Source organism: Pseudopodoces humilis, chromosome 5, assembly GCF_049639895.1.
Source record: "Pseudopodoces humilis isolate 2021_Gansu_Grassland_sample_001 chromosome 5, ASM4963989v1, whole genome shotgun sequence".
In the NCBI taxonomy this organism is placed as follows: Eukaryota; Metazoa; Chordata; class Aves; order Passeriformes; family Paridae; genus Pseudopodoces; species Pseudopodoces humilis.
In genome coordinates, this window is record NC_142204.1 from 7,572,457 (window position 1) to 7,589,115 (window position 16,659).

A 16,659-nucleotide genomic window follows, 5' to 3' on the forward strand; every position below is an offset into this window, starting at 1 on the left:
ACAGGATGGGCCTTAAGGTCCCTTCCAACTCAGACCATGACCTGAGATGAGCTCAGAGGTCAGAGCATGGTGCTGGTAACACCAAGGTTGTGGGTTTGATCCCCATATGGGCCTTTCACCTGAGAGTTGGACTTTATCCTCATGGCTGCCTTTCAGCTCAGAATATTTTGTGATTCTGTGATGAACCTGTGATTCAAATATGAACCAAAATAAAAATATTTATTCTGTTCATAGATGGGAAGCAGTAATATACATGTAGTCAGAGTATTTTATTGTTCATATAAAAATTAACGTGCAATAGTTTCACTTTCAAAAACTCTAGAGAAGTGTCATAATTTATTATCAAAGTAAAAAAACATTTATCTTAAACGCTTTTATATGATAATGTTGAAAAGCGTTGTACTTGCTTGGCATTTTTCGTTTAAATAGACACAAGAATTTTAAAAGTAGGTTGAGACATGTTGTGAAAAAATACCATAAATCACATTATGGGAGGTGGTGGAGATGTGTTTAAAAACCAAAACATAAACCAACAAGCGCACAATCTCTTCTTGTCTGTCCAAGAAACACAGCCTCCCCACTGCCCCTATTGGTTGGTCTAACTTATGTCAGATAACTTAAGTGACTACTTCTGGAAAAGGTACTAACTTGGCAGTGAGAGGCCGTACATTGAGACAATTCCATCTTTGCTTTTTTTTTCCCCTCTGCCTTCTTTTTTTTTTGGTTTTTTATCCTTTGTGGTTACTTTCCAGGCCACTTTCTGTGGTTTCAGTTCATGGAAACAAACTATTTGTTTGCACCCACCAGAACAAGGTCTCTGTCCAACAAGAAGGTGCTGGGACAGCAGTATTGTGAATATTACTGCATAACTTGCCCCGATTGACACTGACTTCTTATTCTTCTCTCACATAAACAAGATGTATGATAAGTTGAGTGTCACTTTTTGGTGGGAAAATGGGGCTCACTGAATGAACAGAAAATATAAGTCCTGATAGGTGAATAAGTTGAGGGCAATATGTGTGCATGCATATCTGTGTATACATTTGTTCACAATGTATGCTTACTGTGGGAAAAGAGAAATGCCAGTCTAACTTCATAAAACTGTTTCTTTTCTTACAAGAAATTATAAAGAATTGCATCAATTTTTCCTCATTATTATAACTGTTTTTAGGTTTTGTGTAGCACTTGTATTTAATTGAAAAAAAATTAGTTGTGCATTTAGAGTCTGTCATTAAAAATGCTTTAGGCAACATCTGTGATACTCAGCTTGGCTTTGCCTGGGCTTTTCTGTGGCCCACAAAACGAGTACCTTGCTCAGGCCATGTCTGTAGTAGTGAGCTGCCTTAGACTCCAGAGCTCTGAGGCCACATTGGAAAACTTTAGGGAACAGTCCTTGGACTGGCCTGACTCCCAGAATGTTGTCTGGGTGTCCCCATCCACTGTTTAATTTGTTATATGTAGACACTTGTTTTCTTAAGGAAAATCAGGTCTTGTAGCTTGCATCTTAAACCCATGACCAGCTAATCGTATGCTTTTGCAATGCTTAAGCCAATGTTTAAAACAGCTTTTCCATTTGAAGCCTGAACTGAGCATCAGATTGCCTGTACTAACTTTAAACCATATTTGCAAAATAAAAACCTTCCCTGGACTTAGTTAATCTCTTTATAAGGAACATCTTTTCTGCATCTTCCTCTAAATATGCTTATTTAAAAAGTCATCAATTACTTCCTTATTTACTTTTCAGATTGTATCCATATAGGAATGACTGTCAGAGTTTGGATTTTGAACTTCAGAAGGAAGTATTTTCCATTACTGCCTTTCTTTTGTACAGGTGGAGGGCAAAAAAACCCCTTTTTTTTTGGGTTTGGAAAAATGTGGATTTTTCCAAAATTTTTTCTAAATTCAAAGTCAAGTCAGCAGCAGGGAAGGAACAATTTTTTGAACTTAGCAAGTTTCAAATATACATGAAAATTTGGGAGTTCATCTATGGTTTTTAAATAATCTGTTCCTCTTAAAAATTGTAAAAAGCTGGTTACTGTCTCTGAAATACAATTGTGGTATTATTAATTTGCAAGAGGATAATGTTTGGAGTGTTTAATGTTTAGATGTGTTTAGAGTCTGCCTCTGTGCTGATAAAGCAGTTTATTGAGTAATTTAGGGCAAGACTTGCACTTCCCTACATCTGTATGGGTCAAAAAATGAAAATACTGATTTAGTACCTGGACCCTACAGCAATTTGGTGTTTTCAAGGAGCAGTAAATGAATATAATTGTACTACTTAATTACTGAGCACTATTATTGATGATTTGAATAACATTGTGTTGATTATGTGAATCCAAAGTATTATACTGTTAAGTAACCCTTTTTTTTTTTCCTGGATCAGAAAAGGCAGAAATAGTTACTGTGACCAATGTCTGAGCCTTTTCATGGCTACTTGCAGTTTATGTAACACACCTAGAGTGGGATCATCTTGCAGGCACAGCCTGGCTCTTGAGCAATATGTGGTGTTCCAAATTCTGTCATGTGCTCTTAAGGCATTTTTGTAAGTGCTAGATTATCATTATAAGTAGGACCAACATATTCAGTGAGAAAAAATAGTTCTCTGGCTGAATAAAAAATATGCAAATGGAATTGTGTCTCATACCTAACCAAAATGCTGTATCTCTGACTGCAATTCTATTTACACAATAATAATGTAAATTCTCACAGCCAAAGTTCTTTTAACCACAGAACTTCACAGAATTCCTGTGGATAACAAATTGGTGTCTTGCAGGCGGTGTTTGTGTCTTTAAAGTGGAACGCTCTGACTGAATAAATTCAAAGAAAACATTTATACAGAAATAATTTCTTAGCTAGTAATTTTCTGTATTTCTGCTTTTGGAAGTGACTCTGTTTTTGTTAAAATTTTATCCCTTATGGCTCTGTTTTGGTTTCCCCATGATTTTTCAGGCAGATATAACACTAACTGTAGAAAAGAAATTATTGCAATCTAATATGTTATTGTTATTTTAGAAAGTTGCCCTAATTTTATATAAATTTATTCTTGGCAGTTTGGAAGACCTGCACAGAACCTGAGGAGCTGAGAGTTCCTTTCCCCTGTTTACATTTCTGGGTTTATGTTTTTATGATAGCCTTTATAGGCCATTTTCAGAAATGCAGTTTTCATTCCAGGAAGCACTGGTGACAATTCGTCTTCTCGACGTTCTTTGTGAAATGACCTCAAACAACGGCCAGCTGGAACATCTGCAGGCATTCCCTGGTTTGCTTGAAACAGCTGTAGGTGAGTCAATAGCCACAAGGCTTAACTGTTGGTGCTCTGTGAATGAAAACATGTCTTTCACAACTGGTGGTAATTACAATTCTGGCCTCTGAATAAGGTAAATAAATAGGAGATATAGTTAATCTGCATTTTCAAATATTTGATCCTGGAAATTTTCTGCTTCTCCACTTTGTTGGTCTGTGTTGCCCAACAGAGCCTTGATAAAAGTATCAGCAATGCTCTTTTCCTACAGAAAGGGATGCAACAGACAGCTGCTTTCTATGCTCTTCCACTGGCTGAATACGTGGAAGAGTTCCTTCAAGAAGTAGGAAAAGGGCTTGTCCTCCATGCCTGTTCTCTTCTGTTTTCCAAATTTCTAAAATTTAAGTGCAATTTGAATTTTATTAATTAAATCCAGTGACTTTTAAAGGTCAACTTTAAAGAAGCTAAGAAGCAGCAAGGGAAGAAAATTTTCTTTGTACACAAAGAAAATTATGCCAAGGTGTTCCAAAGATGCTCAAGGGAGGGGTGATACATACCATGACCTGTGCTTTTTTACATCTTAGCACTTTGGGATTGAGGTATGCTATCATTTTGTGAGAATATTGTAAAAGTTTGTGTATTTTTAAGACAAATGGGTAAAAATTAAAAAATAAAAAGGCTGAAACAGTTGCTAGCGATGACCCCTTTTGAAATGTTTGAAGGGTTCTTATTGTAAAAAAGCCCAAACAAGCAAAGAAAAATACAAATAAAGAAAAGATCTCCAGCAACAGCAAAAGAAAAACATAAAAAGCAACCAAACCTCTATTTTTGGTGGCAGCTTTGTAGAATTATGGCTTACAATAAGATGACTAACAACAGGATTTATTTTGTGCATGTGTGTGTTAAGGAAACTTACAGTTGATCAGAGGGATGGAGCACAGCACTGCTGTGAGGAGAGGCTGAGACAATTAGGATTGTTGAGCCTGGAGAAGGGAAGCTTTAGGGAGACGTAATTGTGGCCTTCCAGTACCTGAAGGGAGCCTGTGGGAAAGACGGAGGGATGCTATTGACCTATTGTGACAGAGGAAGGGGAATGGCTTCAAACTGCTAGAGAGTAGGGTTAGATTGTGACAGAGGTGAGGCCCTGGCACAGGTTGCCCAGAGAAGCTGTGGCTGCCCCATCCCTGGAAATGCCCAAGGCCAGGTTGGATGGGGCTTGGAGCAACCTGGGGTAGCGGAAGGTGTCCCTGCCCATGGTAGATGAGATAAGGTGATCTTTAAAGTCCTTTCTAACCCAAACTGTTCTGTAATTTTGTGTACTTGAAAATTCTCACCATGCTACAGTGCCAGGAACAGGCCGAAGAAGAGAGGAAAAAGGGATTCTGGGTTTAGTATATATTGCTGTGACATATTCAAGCTACAGGAAGTTTTCTAAAAATCTTGGTTTTAGCAATATATTTATGGTCCCAGAATTCTCAACAGCCTACAAATTCTGAATCTTCAGGTGGAGATGGATGGCAGCAGCCTTCAGCCTTCATGTGTGAACTATCTAAGGGTGTAAAAAGTATGCAAAAATGCCTTCTGACATTGGGCTAGTCTTTTATGGTTGATTATATTAGCCTAAATCACACAATGAGGTAAAATTTCATAGTTCTTTGGCATGATGTTGAATATCAGAAATTATGTTACTTAGCATTGAACTCAACAATTGATAATAAAGCTCTGCACCATGTGAGACTAATTTTCTCTTGGTAATATACTAAAATGTTTTCTCTAGATACCCTGAGATTAACTCACCTTGCTGGGAAACAGGCTGTAAATATTTTCACTGCCACCCATGCTGTGACAGGGCAGGAAGAAATTTCACATCCAGCTGTGGGTTTCAAATCTCATCTCATTCGTTTGATTGGAAATCTGTGTTACAAGAATAAGGAAAACCAAGAGAAGGTGAGCTTACACATTTTTCTGGCAGAGTTCTGATGTGTAAACAGATGTCTGGCTATAAAGAAGCAAATATACTGTTGGTCTGGAAATTGATTTGTAAATTGTAAAATTGATTGTGTAAAGGAAGCTTTTTTTTTAGTGAGTATGAATTACTGTCACATTTCTGCTGACTTTTTAATAACAATGTAATTGCCTGCCTACCTTTGGTTTCAGTCCTGTAGAATGCAAGCCAGTGCCTAATTCCTTTATAGTTTTCACTTTTGCACTTTCTTTGAAAAGTCTCAAATTGAGTTTCAATTTCACTTTGAAGGGAAATGGATGTGAATTGTTGTATAGACTTAAGTTTACATCTTTGAATTAGTCTAATGATTCTCCCTTTTTCATGTCACTTTAAAAATGCAGGTCTGCCTTTATCAAATCACTTGAAACCCTTTATCTTATAATTCATATATAGAAAACCAGTTTTGTTTCCACAGTGAGAATAAAGGGGAAACAGCAGCAAGCTTTAAATATTAAACTTTGGGGTTTTTTGGGTTTTTTTTTGTTTTTTTGAGTGATAAAAGATGTGGCTTTCCTCCAGGATCTGTTAGACTATCTTAGTTTCAGCAAGAAAAACACTTCCAAAAGTGTCTTTGTCTGTCAAATTCTAGTATTAAGATCCTCTGGATGGGTAATACAGGAATGATCTTCTTCCCCATTCATATTAAGAGTATCTAATCAAAGTTTTTAATATGTCTGAAAAATATTATTAATACTATTAATCACTCTTGCTTAGCTATGTCTCTAACCCATTATGATGTAATATGTGTTTGTGGAAATAAAGTACATTTTTATGGAATACCTAATGATAGTGGAGGGGAGAGGGTTGCTTAATTTTGAAAGGGTTGATTTACAGCTTATTATCCTTTTTGCTGGGATTCTCAAAGGTCCCTGGAGCAATTAAGCATGTAGACTTAATATTTTCAATGGAAGTTGGGTACTAAATTGCTGTAAACTGCCTGAAAATAGTATTGCCTTATGCTGTCTTAAAAATTATTTAAATTCTGGTGTGATATCATGGTACTTTATTTACATGCCATTGAAACTTCAGTAATGCCAGTTGTATCATATCCTGTCTGCACCTTCAGTTTATTTAATATTTAATTTAAATAAATAATTAATTAAAAATATTAAATCAAATGTGAAATAAATTTAGTTAATTAAAATAAATTTAAATAAATACTAATATTTATTTAAATAAATACGGATTTATTTAATATATTTAAAGCAGTTTGTAAGTTTATTTTCATATATAAACACATGCTTGTGAGGATGGGACAAGCAGCTGCTGTCATTGCACAGATACGAAGAGTTTTGAGGTAAGAGTTATTTTTCAAAGTGGTGCATGGCTCAGACCTAGAACTGAGTTCCCACCTCACTTCAGACATGTACCTCACAATATAGGTCTGACTTTGTATCCGTTATTGGGTTTACACACAGTTTGTTGTCTGTATTCAATCAAAAGCAATGTAAAAAGGGTGGATTGTGGGGTTTATGTAACCAGCCAAGTGACCAGTGTGTGTGAGAGACCTTGGACTTTACCAGTGGCTGTTGCTCTCCTGTGGGAGAAGGAGAAGGGGTGTGAAAGTGGGAACTGTGGGCTGGGGAAGCGGCTCTCTTGGGACAGCCTGGATGGTTGCCTTGCAGGAGAGGGCTGCATGGCAGGAAGAGCCTGGAAACAGGAATTAGGATTAGGAATTAGGAAGAAATTCTTGGCTGTGAGGATGATGAGGCCCTGGCACAGGTTGCCCAGAGAAGTTGTGAATGGTCCATCCCTAAGAGTGTCCAAGGCCAGACTGGGTAGGGCTTGGAGCAACCCTGTCTATTGGAAGATGTCGCTGTCCATGGCAGGGGGCTTGGAAAATCATTGTCATCCCTAAGGTCTATTTGAACCCAGGCAATTCTATGATTTTATTCTATGGATCTGTAATACAACCTTAATGCTTGATGTTGGTTTGCCTGAGTTCTAGAAAAAAAAGCAATATCCAAAGATCTGGGGTTTGAGTAGTGACTTGGGCCAAGCTCACTGTGAAACAGTTAGATCACTGCATCCAGGAGCTCTTTCCTGAGCTGAGTGACACCCAGGCTACTTGCCCTCTTGGGTGTGGGTCCTGCAGTGCATGTCTCCAAGTTCAGTGGGGCAGGTCAACTGCACGGGTTGCTGGTTGGAGCTAAAGCTGCAAACTGTCTGGAGGGAGATGAGAATCGCTCTGCAAAGGCTGCTTTTCCACCTCTCTGTTCATGATCTTCACCTGCTATAACAACCATAATTGCAGAGGATTAGTGGACTGGTTTGTTGGCAGTGGGGAAAAATCTTGTAATGCTTTGGAACAGAGAGATACCCTGCTAGCACTTTATTGCTTCTTCAGTTTCTGTTTAAAATCAGTCTTTGCTTTAGGAATGCATTCTTTAGCTTGTACTCCATTACATTAGGAATGCATTCTTGACATCCTTTCTTCCTCATAGTCTAGTTCCATTGTTGTGATAGGTCCTTACAATTCAAGGGAGTGGGCAGACCTGTAAACAGTTACTAGCGGGGGTCTTGCCAGGCTTGCTCACTTGGTGTTTTGCAAGCCTGGATGGGTTGGTGTTCTTAAGATAAAACATTCCCTTTGGACTGACCCATGTTGGGTCCCTTCATGTCCTGAGTTGCACTAGCTCTTGAAGAGGAGAGAACAACAAATAAAAGTCCTGTACTTGGGATGTCAAGGGGTAAGCTTGTTCTGTGTTGGGCCTGCCAAGAGCCTGCAGTGGGTGTGCACTTCCATTCTTTTTTCCTTCTGTGTAGGAGGAAGGGCTGTCAAGAGTTACTGTCATACATGAGGAGCAGTCTTCTGTTTTGTGTTATGTCTCCTTCACAAAGATGCATTGTATGTTTGTATTAAATACACTGGAAAGAAGGAGTTGGGTTCTTAGGCTGAGCAAAGGGTGGAGGTTTTGGCTGGTAGGTGATGAATAAAGCTATCAGGTGGAAAAAGTGAAAATTCTTCCATACATTACCTTGTTAGACTTGCCTTCTAAATACCTCACTTTTATCATGGAGACAGACTTGATGCTGGCTTTTTTGGGGAAGGCTTTAGATACTTACTTTCCACTCTCACTTTCAGAGCTATGACATGATGGATTAATTTAGCTCATTCTGCTGCTTTAGTACAGAACTGTTTAATAAAGAGCAAAACTTACAAAAGAAACCTAGTGAATGAATTCCAGAGGATATAGTTCTTTATTGCAGAAATGAAACAAACACAAAATAGATCATTGTTTCTGTGTTCCTTTACAAGAATCATATACATGGAAGGGGAGATGACTGATCTCTGCATTATTGTGACACCTAGCACTGCTCTGCACGACCTTATTTCCTGTCCCTAAAGCTGTCAAGGACATTTTAGGTACTATGGATGCCGATGAACTCAATCATAGCATGCTAATCTTGGAATCTGTTTCTTTGGTAAAGCTGTTCTGTTGTTAATATAGGCAGAAAAATTAAATATGTAGTTGCCCTTGGTACTGGCACCTGCTTGCCTAGGCAGAGTAACTCTAGTCAAATGAACAATTTATGAGGGCTAATTTTTTTCATGTGCCTGTATTTATTTGAGGTGGCATCAGTGCTTTCTCTAATGCTATAATGCCAATTTTTTTTCAATGAAGAGATGAAGAAAGGAAGTGTTCTGGGAGAAAAGGGAAAAGAAAAAGGCTTCTGTTGTTAAAACTGATCTTAATAAAAGTAGCAAGTAAAACATCTGTATACTATTTAATGTGTTCACATTAACTTAGATTTTTATATATATATATCTAAGCCACATTGTTTTGTATGAGACTGGCATCCTAATTTGAAGACTGTTCTACCTGAAAATATGAACGAGATTTGATTTGTTTGGAATTCAGTTTTCAAATTTTTTTTTTCGTGGGGGCAAGGTGTGTAACAAATCTGCTTAGCAGAAGGTGACAGCATCCACAGATCAAACTGTGACCACACAGCTCCTCAACTTCATCTTCTTGCTATAGTGAAGAAAAATAGAAAATTGAAAAATATAAAATAGAAAAACTCTTATTAAAGACACATGCTTTGTTTTTGCAGAATCACATAATAGTTTGGGTTTCAAGGGACCTCAAAGACCATCTTGTTGCACCCCCTGCCATCGGCAGGGACACCTTCCTCTATCCCAGGTTGTTCCAAGCCCTGTCCAACCTGGCCTTGTAGATTTCCAGAGATGGGGCAGCCACAGATTCTCTGTGCCAGGGCCTCCACACCCTCACTGGGAAGAATGTCTTCATAATACCTAATGTAAACTTACCCACTTTCAGTTTGAAGCCATTCCTCTTTGACTTTTCACTACACTATGTAGTTTAGCAAATGGTTCTTTCTCACCTAAGGTTTTCAGAAAAACCCCATGAGCTTATCTCTTCTTCTTTGGGATTAATGTAACTTTTTAAAAATAATTACATTCTGGCATAGGAGGATTTGAAATTACTTGCAGTGAAGATCATCCCATATTTAACTATCTGCTATTGAGAGATGGTAGGGGGAGAACTAAATCTCTTGGATATCTTAAGTAGAAACTTTCATCATTCTGATTATTATATTTCCCTAATGTTAAACAGAGGCCTAAAATGGAAGAAGATTGTTGGTTTACAACTGAACAAAAAAGGGAGTCTTTTGGGCCTGGATGCTCTGAAGTGTAGCTCCTGCACACCTATCAAAAATTCTATACGGTTCCACTGGTTGGGTGGGGCTGTTCTCATGTAGCTCTCTGTATGTTTTAGTGCTTTGCTAGATAGGGATAAAACATGCAAGATGTTGCAGGACTGACCTCTGTAATTGGTAGGTTTTGTCTGTGAAAGTCAGCAGTGTTTTTCTGCTTATATTTTTATGACAATCCTGAATTTTATAAGTGACAACAGACTCAAATGACTGATGCTGAAAATGGTGGCAAGCATCAGCCCTTTATTATCCTAAAAGCTTTTATACCTTATCTCTGCAAATTCTCACAGGCAGCACCACACAACTCCTTTTTGACTGGCCAACCCACCCTTATATAACTCACATCCTTATTGGACATAGCTGGGACCTATTAAAGCTTGCTGCTTCCATTCTTTGGTAATTACTACAGCTGCAACTCATCAGGGGTGGGGGTTGCCTGCTACACCACCTCTATTCTCTTACTATCCATTCTCCCACATACAGGAACCAGCACCAAAAAAGAAGAAAAAAAAATACTATTTTTTTCTAAGTGTTGAGATTTGACCATCACTGCCTATAATGTAGCTCAGTTCACATTTTGGAATAAAATAGCTTCATGGAGGAAATAATGAAGCATGACATGTGAGAGACTTCATTTTGTGGTGAATTTACTGCAGTGATTTGGTTTTAGTGGCATGCTGTGCTGCATTCAGGGTGAGGAGAGCACCAAGGAGACTTTGTGTGTGAGGGAGTGGAAGAGCCCTTCACAGTGATCAGCAAGCTGGATGTTAAGTACATGTCACTGAATTCTGGTACTAACTTTCCCACCAAAATCAGAGAAGCACTGAGCCAGACAGAAGCTCACAATGTGCTACCAGTTTCACCACAGTGGGCTTCAGTTATTGACTCCCTCCCCTGTGACAGCTGTTACCAGGTTCAGTAGAGGTTTGATGACATGCAGGCTTCAGCCTAGCTTTGCCTTGTCAAAAAGCAGCTGACAACCTTCAGTTCTCTCTGCCTGTGTGCCTCTGAACCCACCTGAATTCTCTTACCAGCCCTGAAAATTAGAATCCTAGAATAGAATCTCCTGAAGCAGAAGGGACCCACAAGTATCATCCAGTCCAACTCCTGGCCCTTCACAGGACACCCCAGCAATTCCACCCTCTATTGTCCAAACTCTCCTGGAGCTCTGGAAGCCTTGGAGCTGTGACTGCTGTCCTGGGGAGCCTTTTCAGTCCCTGCCCACCCTCTAGTGGAAAAATACTTTCCTGATATCCAACCTAAACCTCCTCTGACACAGCTCCAGCTGTTAAGTGTTTTCTAAAACTGCTGTTGAAGGATGTGAGGCCGTATCAGAGCACCTAGTCTTCAGAGACCAAGCATTTTATTTTATTAGGGGTTTTTTTCCATTTCTCCTGTTTTCCTTCATATCTTTCAGAGGAGCCAGAAAGTGTTGTGACAGACATCTGCAGATTTGAATTTCTGCCATTGGGTGATGCTGTTTGTTCTATATTGTAGCCCTGCAGGATTTTGCTTCTTGCTCTTCAGCATGGCAATGCTTGAGCCAAGTTTAGTCATGCCTGTGCCCAAAGGAACCAAAGGACTGGTCTCATTTTTAAAGAGGTGGGGGATGAGATTACACAAGTCTGTGTAGGCAGAGGTGCTGCACATTCAGATCTGATTTGCAGAGCTCCATTCAGTTATCTTTTCTGCTTAAAATGTGGGGTCTTCAAAGAGCCTCAATGTTATAAGGGGGTTGCAATAATATAAAAATAAGTGGTGATCACTTCTGCATGCTTTTATCAACTAGTTTAATCTGCCTGCTATCATTAGAAAATGATTGGAAGAACCTACTTAGCTTTTTATGTAAGCAGTGGTAGAACAGGTGCCGAGAGAAGAACTTGCAGTGTTTAAGGAGATTTTTGAAAATTATCTTTAGTCCTTGCATTGTTTAAGGACTTCATAAATATTCAGACCTTCTGCCTGTCTTGTGAGAGAGAAAAGACTTAACATTCCTTTTACAGTCTCCTGATATTTTTAGCATGCTAATTCACATTAGATGTGCTGTTTGAAAGCCTTTAACCAAAAAAGCTCAGTATTTCAATCAAGTAGTAACAAAGAATTGCCTCATTCATGAGTATTTAAATGTTTAAAACTGTGAGTTTCCAAGTTTGCCTCATCTTATAGATGGGTAATACTATGGTTGGCTCTCACAATTAAGGGATGTGTATGTCAAGAGAATGTTCACCTCATAGTTCTCTCTCCCTTCCCCCTCGTATTGTTTACACTGGTCCGGGCGTTGGAGAAGGCAGGCTTGGCAACACCTGATCAAGTTGTAAGAAAATGATCTCCACCAGTGAATGGCAGAAAAGGAGTTGACTGACAAGACTTTGTGAAGGGCCAAAGGTATAAAAAGCAAAACTTCCATTTTATAGATAAGCACGTGGCTGCTGGTCACAGAGACTCACAGTGCTGTAATTTTTCCTTATTCAGTCCTTTGTTGTATTTTGTTAATAAACCTTTAATTTTTTTTAAAAGTGAGCATTGTTTCTTACACCTCATAATTGCAGTCAATGAGATATCTTCAGATTGTTATGGCAGAAGTGGTTTGCTGGAAGTATTTCAAAGGGGCATTGACCAAAGATCTCATAAAGACACTGGTAAAACAGTTGGGTTTAAGTTCCTTGAATGGACCATGGCCTATATTTAGCTATTGTAGGAGTGGGAGCAAGATGAAAGTATGTCATCTCTTTGCTAAAAGTCAGGGCACCAAGAGGATATTGAATTAATCCTCTGATGTTTGTGAAATTCAGAATAAGCTAGATGTACAAAAGCCAAGATGATGGCTTGATTGTATGTATTAAGATTTAGTTAATTAAAGACTGCTAGCAAGATTCCTTCCATCCTTTCACAAAGCATTTCAGTGGGTAGCACCACAAGACTGATTACTTCCATCACATATGCTGACATTAAACTCTTCTCTAATGCAAGAGAAACCTGTGCCACCAGTGTGATTTTCCTTCTTGCTTGTAAGTGGCAAGAGGAAGCACTTACTGATAGTTACTCTATATTCAGGTCCCCATAGGCTTAGCCTGAGGGGGAGACTAAGGGAGTAGACAACAGGTTGGTACATCTGTTTATCTACCTTCCAGGACTGATAGAGGCTCCCATGGACTCTGCTTGGGAAAAGAAAGTGATAATACATAGTATGCACAAACAGTCCTTGTCTACAAGACTGACTCCTTAAATTTCAGATACATCCTCACAGTCTGGAATTCCAAAATGCCCTTTGTTACCACTGATTGAGGATTGAGTGCAAACAAGTATCTGTGTGTGTATTGAGTCTGACTGAGGTAAGTTCTCAGCCCTTCCAGCGCTGTGCTTTGCATTAGTATCTGGACAGGCGTTGATAACAGACCAGTGTTTTGGCTACTTCAGCACTGTCCCTCTGACATTCCTTCTCCCACCAAAGGGGATGGGAGTGGGCAAGGTCCTGGAGAGGACACAGCCAGGCCAGCTGACCCAAATTAGCCAAAGGGATATTCCATGCCATATGATGTCAGCTCAGATACCTAAAGCTAAGCGAGAGAGGAGGAAAGAGGTGCATTTGTGATTCCTCAGTGTTTGCCTCCTGGAGGAATCCTTATGTATGCTGAAGTCCTGCTTCCCAGGAAGTGTCTGGACATTGTTGCTAATGAGTAGAGGTTGACAATTTTTTTCTCTTTAGCTTATTTAGCTTGCATGCACAATCTTGCTTCTTTTTCTTTCACTGTAATAAAGCTGCCTTATCTCACCCTGGTGGTTGTTCTCCATCTTACCCTCTCCCATGTCCCATTGGGAAAGAGTGATAGAGCAACTTAGTGGGCACCTGGTACCAAGCCAAGGTCAACCCATTCCAGTGTGCTAGTATCAAATGGGTGAAGTAGGTGTAGGAACTCTTGGCAGTTGTGATACACAGATAATGAATGGTTTTGACCAAAGTCATTCTTCATAAGATAAAGCAAGATTAAAAGTTCCGTATAATAATTATTGCGGAGTCAGTCTGGCTCATTATCCAATGTCCTCTGAGGTGGAAAAGCAGTAGTCTGAGGAGGGACAGAAGAAAGCTCTGTCTGATTTTATTTGCACTTGCTTTTCTGTCAAAATTGTGTTCTTGTCTTACTGTTCTCATCTATGAAATGGAATATTTCCCTTAATTGATGAATGTGGAAATTGATAATTAATAGAAGTTAGATATTTTGGGGTTTTCTTGCTGTATAATTATATATATATATATCTGTGTAGGTATGTAATATAAAAATATATACATGAATACAAATATATAATATATACTTGAAAGAGAAGAGTAGCCAGCAGGTTGAGTTTACTCTGCTCTGGTGAGACCCCAGCTACAGCATGGCTTTCCAGTGAAGGGAGCTGACAAGAAGAATGGAGAGAGGCTGTTTGCCAGGGTCTGGAGTGACAGGACAAGGGAAATGGCTTCACACTAACAGGGGGCAGGGTTAGATAGGTTAAGGTAAACACCTTCCCTGTGAGGGTGGTGAGACCCTGGCACAGGTTACCCAGAGAAGCTGTGGCTGCCCCATCCCTGGAAGTGTTCCAGGCCAGGTTGGATGGGAATTGGAGCAACCTGGGATAGTGGAAGATGTCAGGGGGTGTGGACAAGATGATCTTTAAAGGTCACTTCCACCCCAGGCCAGTCTGTGATTCACTGTACATACATACATATTTAAAAACCTACACACACAGACTCCTCAGTTACCTCAATGTACTATTCCAGGAAGGCTTCTCTGGATAAAACCGAGAAGATGGGTAGTATTATTATATATATATATATATATTTTTTTTTTTGTTAAAACTAATTGTATTATACATCTTTGATTTACTTCCCTTTGATAATCTTCCCACAAGCAGAGTTCAAATTGTATTACACAAATATACTGTGAAAGAGATTCTCATATATGAGCCTAGTTACTCTCTTGGTTAAGAATCATAACTCCTGTTCAGTTCCTGGAAGAAAAGTTGCACTGCTAAATTTTAAAAAAATACCGTAAATATTTTCTGTATACCTTGATGGATCATTTTTTCATTACTAGCAAGGTGATGTCTTTTGGCATTTCTTAATAAACTTGGTTTAAAAATGAGTTCTGGCACAGTCTTACAGATGCTAAAAAGAAGGAAAACAACACCGATACTTGAAAATATGAAAAAATTGTATGAACATAAATGGTATGACCTTACAGAAGTTAAAAAGTCTTCCTTTGCAAGCCAGCGGTACTTTGAAAAGTACAAGAATGCACAAGTCTTGAATGGTGTGTGTACCCCAGGATGTGATTTAGGTCATGATACGAACCCTGGGAATGATAATCTCGTGATGATGGTTTCCTCTGGAGCAGAACATCCAGCCCAGGGGATCTGTATGCAGTATGAATGGGTTTAACCAAGGCTGATGCAGCATTCTGACTTCAGTTTCATTATGCATTCTGCTTGTCTAACTTAAAATATATAATTTTGTTGCTTAAAAAAAAAATTTTAGAGCATTTACTGCCTCTAAAAAAATAGTGTGTTTCATTTGAGTCTTATTTTTGAGGTTATAGGTACAATATTTCAGTTTGATTTAATATTTTTACATTATTATAACCTTACTGATATTTGAGGTGAAATATTGAATCTGGCCAGGTTGGACAGGGCTTTGGAAGCAATGTGGTCTAGTGGAAGGTGTCCCTGCCCATGGCAGGGAATGGATTGAGATGAGCTTTCAAGTTCTTTCCATCCCAAACCATGCCATGATTCTATGAGGATTAGCTTCATTCTGTAAAGATAGAATTTTTTGTGTTCTTCATAAACTAGAATAAGTACAGAATATAAGTGTCTCTCCTCTCTGTTTTCCTGTATATTTCAGCATTACTGTCAGCTTTGGTTTGACATTAATCTCACCTACGACAAAATAAGAAGGATTTAGATTTTGGTCTAGCAATTACTGTTCTAAAGCACAATTATGGATTAATATTGAAGCTGGCAACACACATTGAATTTTAATAAGGGGAAATTATAACATTTATCTTCAAATCAATTTTCCAAATCAATTCAAAAATCCTCTCTTTTTAGAAAATGAGGGTTGTTACCCATGGAGCTGTTCAGGGTTTGAAATTTTCCGTAAGAGAGTTTCCATAGGAGAATTTCCAGCTTCTCTAAAAATCTTTTCATTTGTATTTGTGTATTTGGCTTTGGAAATATTCAAGGTCTTTATTTCAGGCAGTTACTCAGTATTGTAGCTAATAATAATAATAATAATAAAGCAGTGTTTTGCGTGCAAACAATAATGCAAACAGTCCATTGTAAGTAGTCATAAATTGGTAGGTTCCTTTTAACCTGTATCTAACTTTTGTTCCCTGCTACTCGAATGTCACTCTCAGTATTTTCCAGCCAGGTCTGTTTAGTTGTTGCAGCTCTTCCTATTCCCCACAGCTCCAGGCATAAGAAGCAGAGGCAGTTTGAGAGGACACTAACTACTGCCAGTTCTTCTGGAACCTACAATCCAAATGGAGTATTTGGTGGTTGGGAGTGTCACCTCTTAGTTCCAGCTCTTGAATTATACAGATTCATGAGCAATTTACCATTCAGTGCACTTTTAGAATGTGTAGCTGCTGAGGAAAAAAAAAAAGAAAAAGCTTATAGTTCCCTTACAATAGATCAACCAGTTGGCAGCTGATTGAGGTTCTGATTCAAGGCTTTTTCTCCTGTCACCTTCTGA

At 38.8% G+C, this 16,659-nt stretch overlaps 1 protein-coding gene across 1 annotated transcript in view; it reads left to right on the top strand.

Annotated features, from left to right (window-relative positions):
• Nucleotides 1-16,659, top strand: part of ATXN10 (ataxin 10) — a 96,664-nt gene that overhangs the window by 47,474 nt on the left and 32,531 nt on the right. The window contains exons 8-9 of the mRNA XM_005527014.2: nt 3,172-3,280; nt 5,019-5,188. Coding sequence (XP_005527071.1) covers nt 3,172-3,280; nt 5,019-5,188 — 279 coding nt within the window. The remainder of the gene's footprint in view (nt 1-3,171; nt 3,281-5,018; nt 5,189-16,659) is intronic.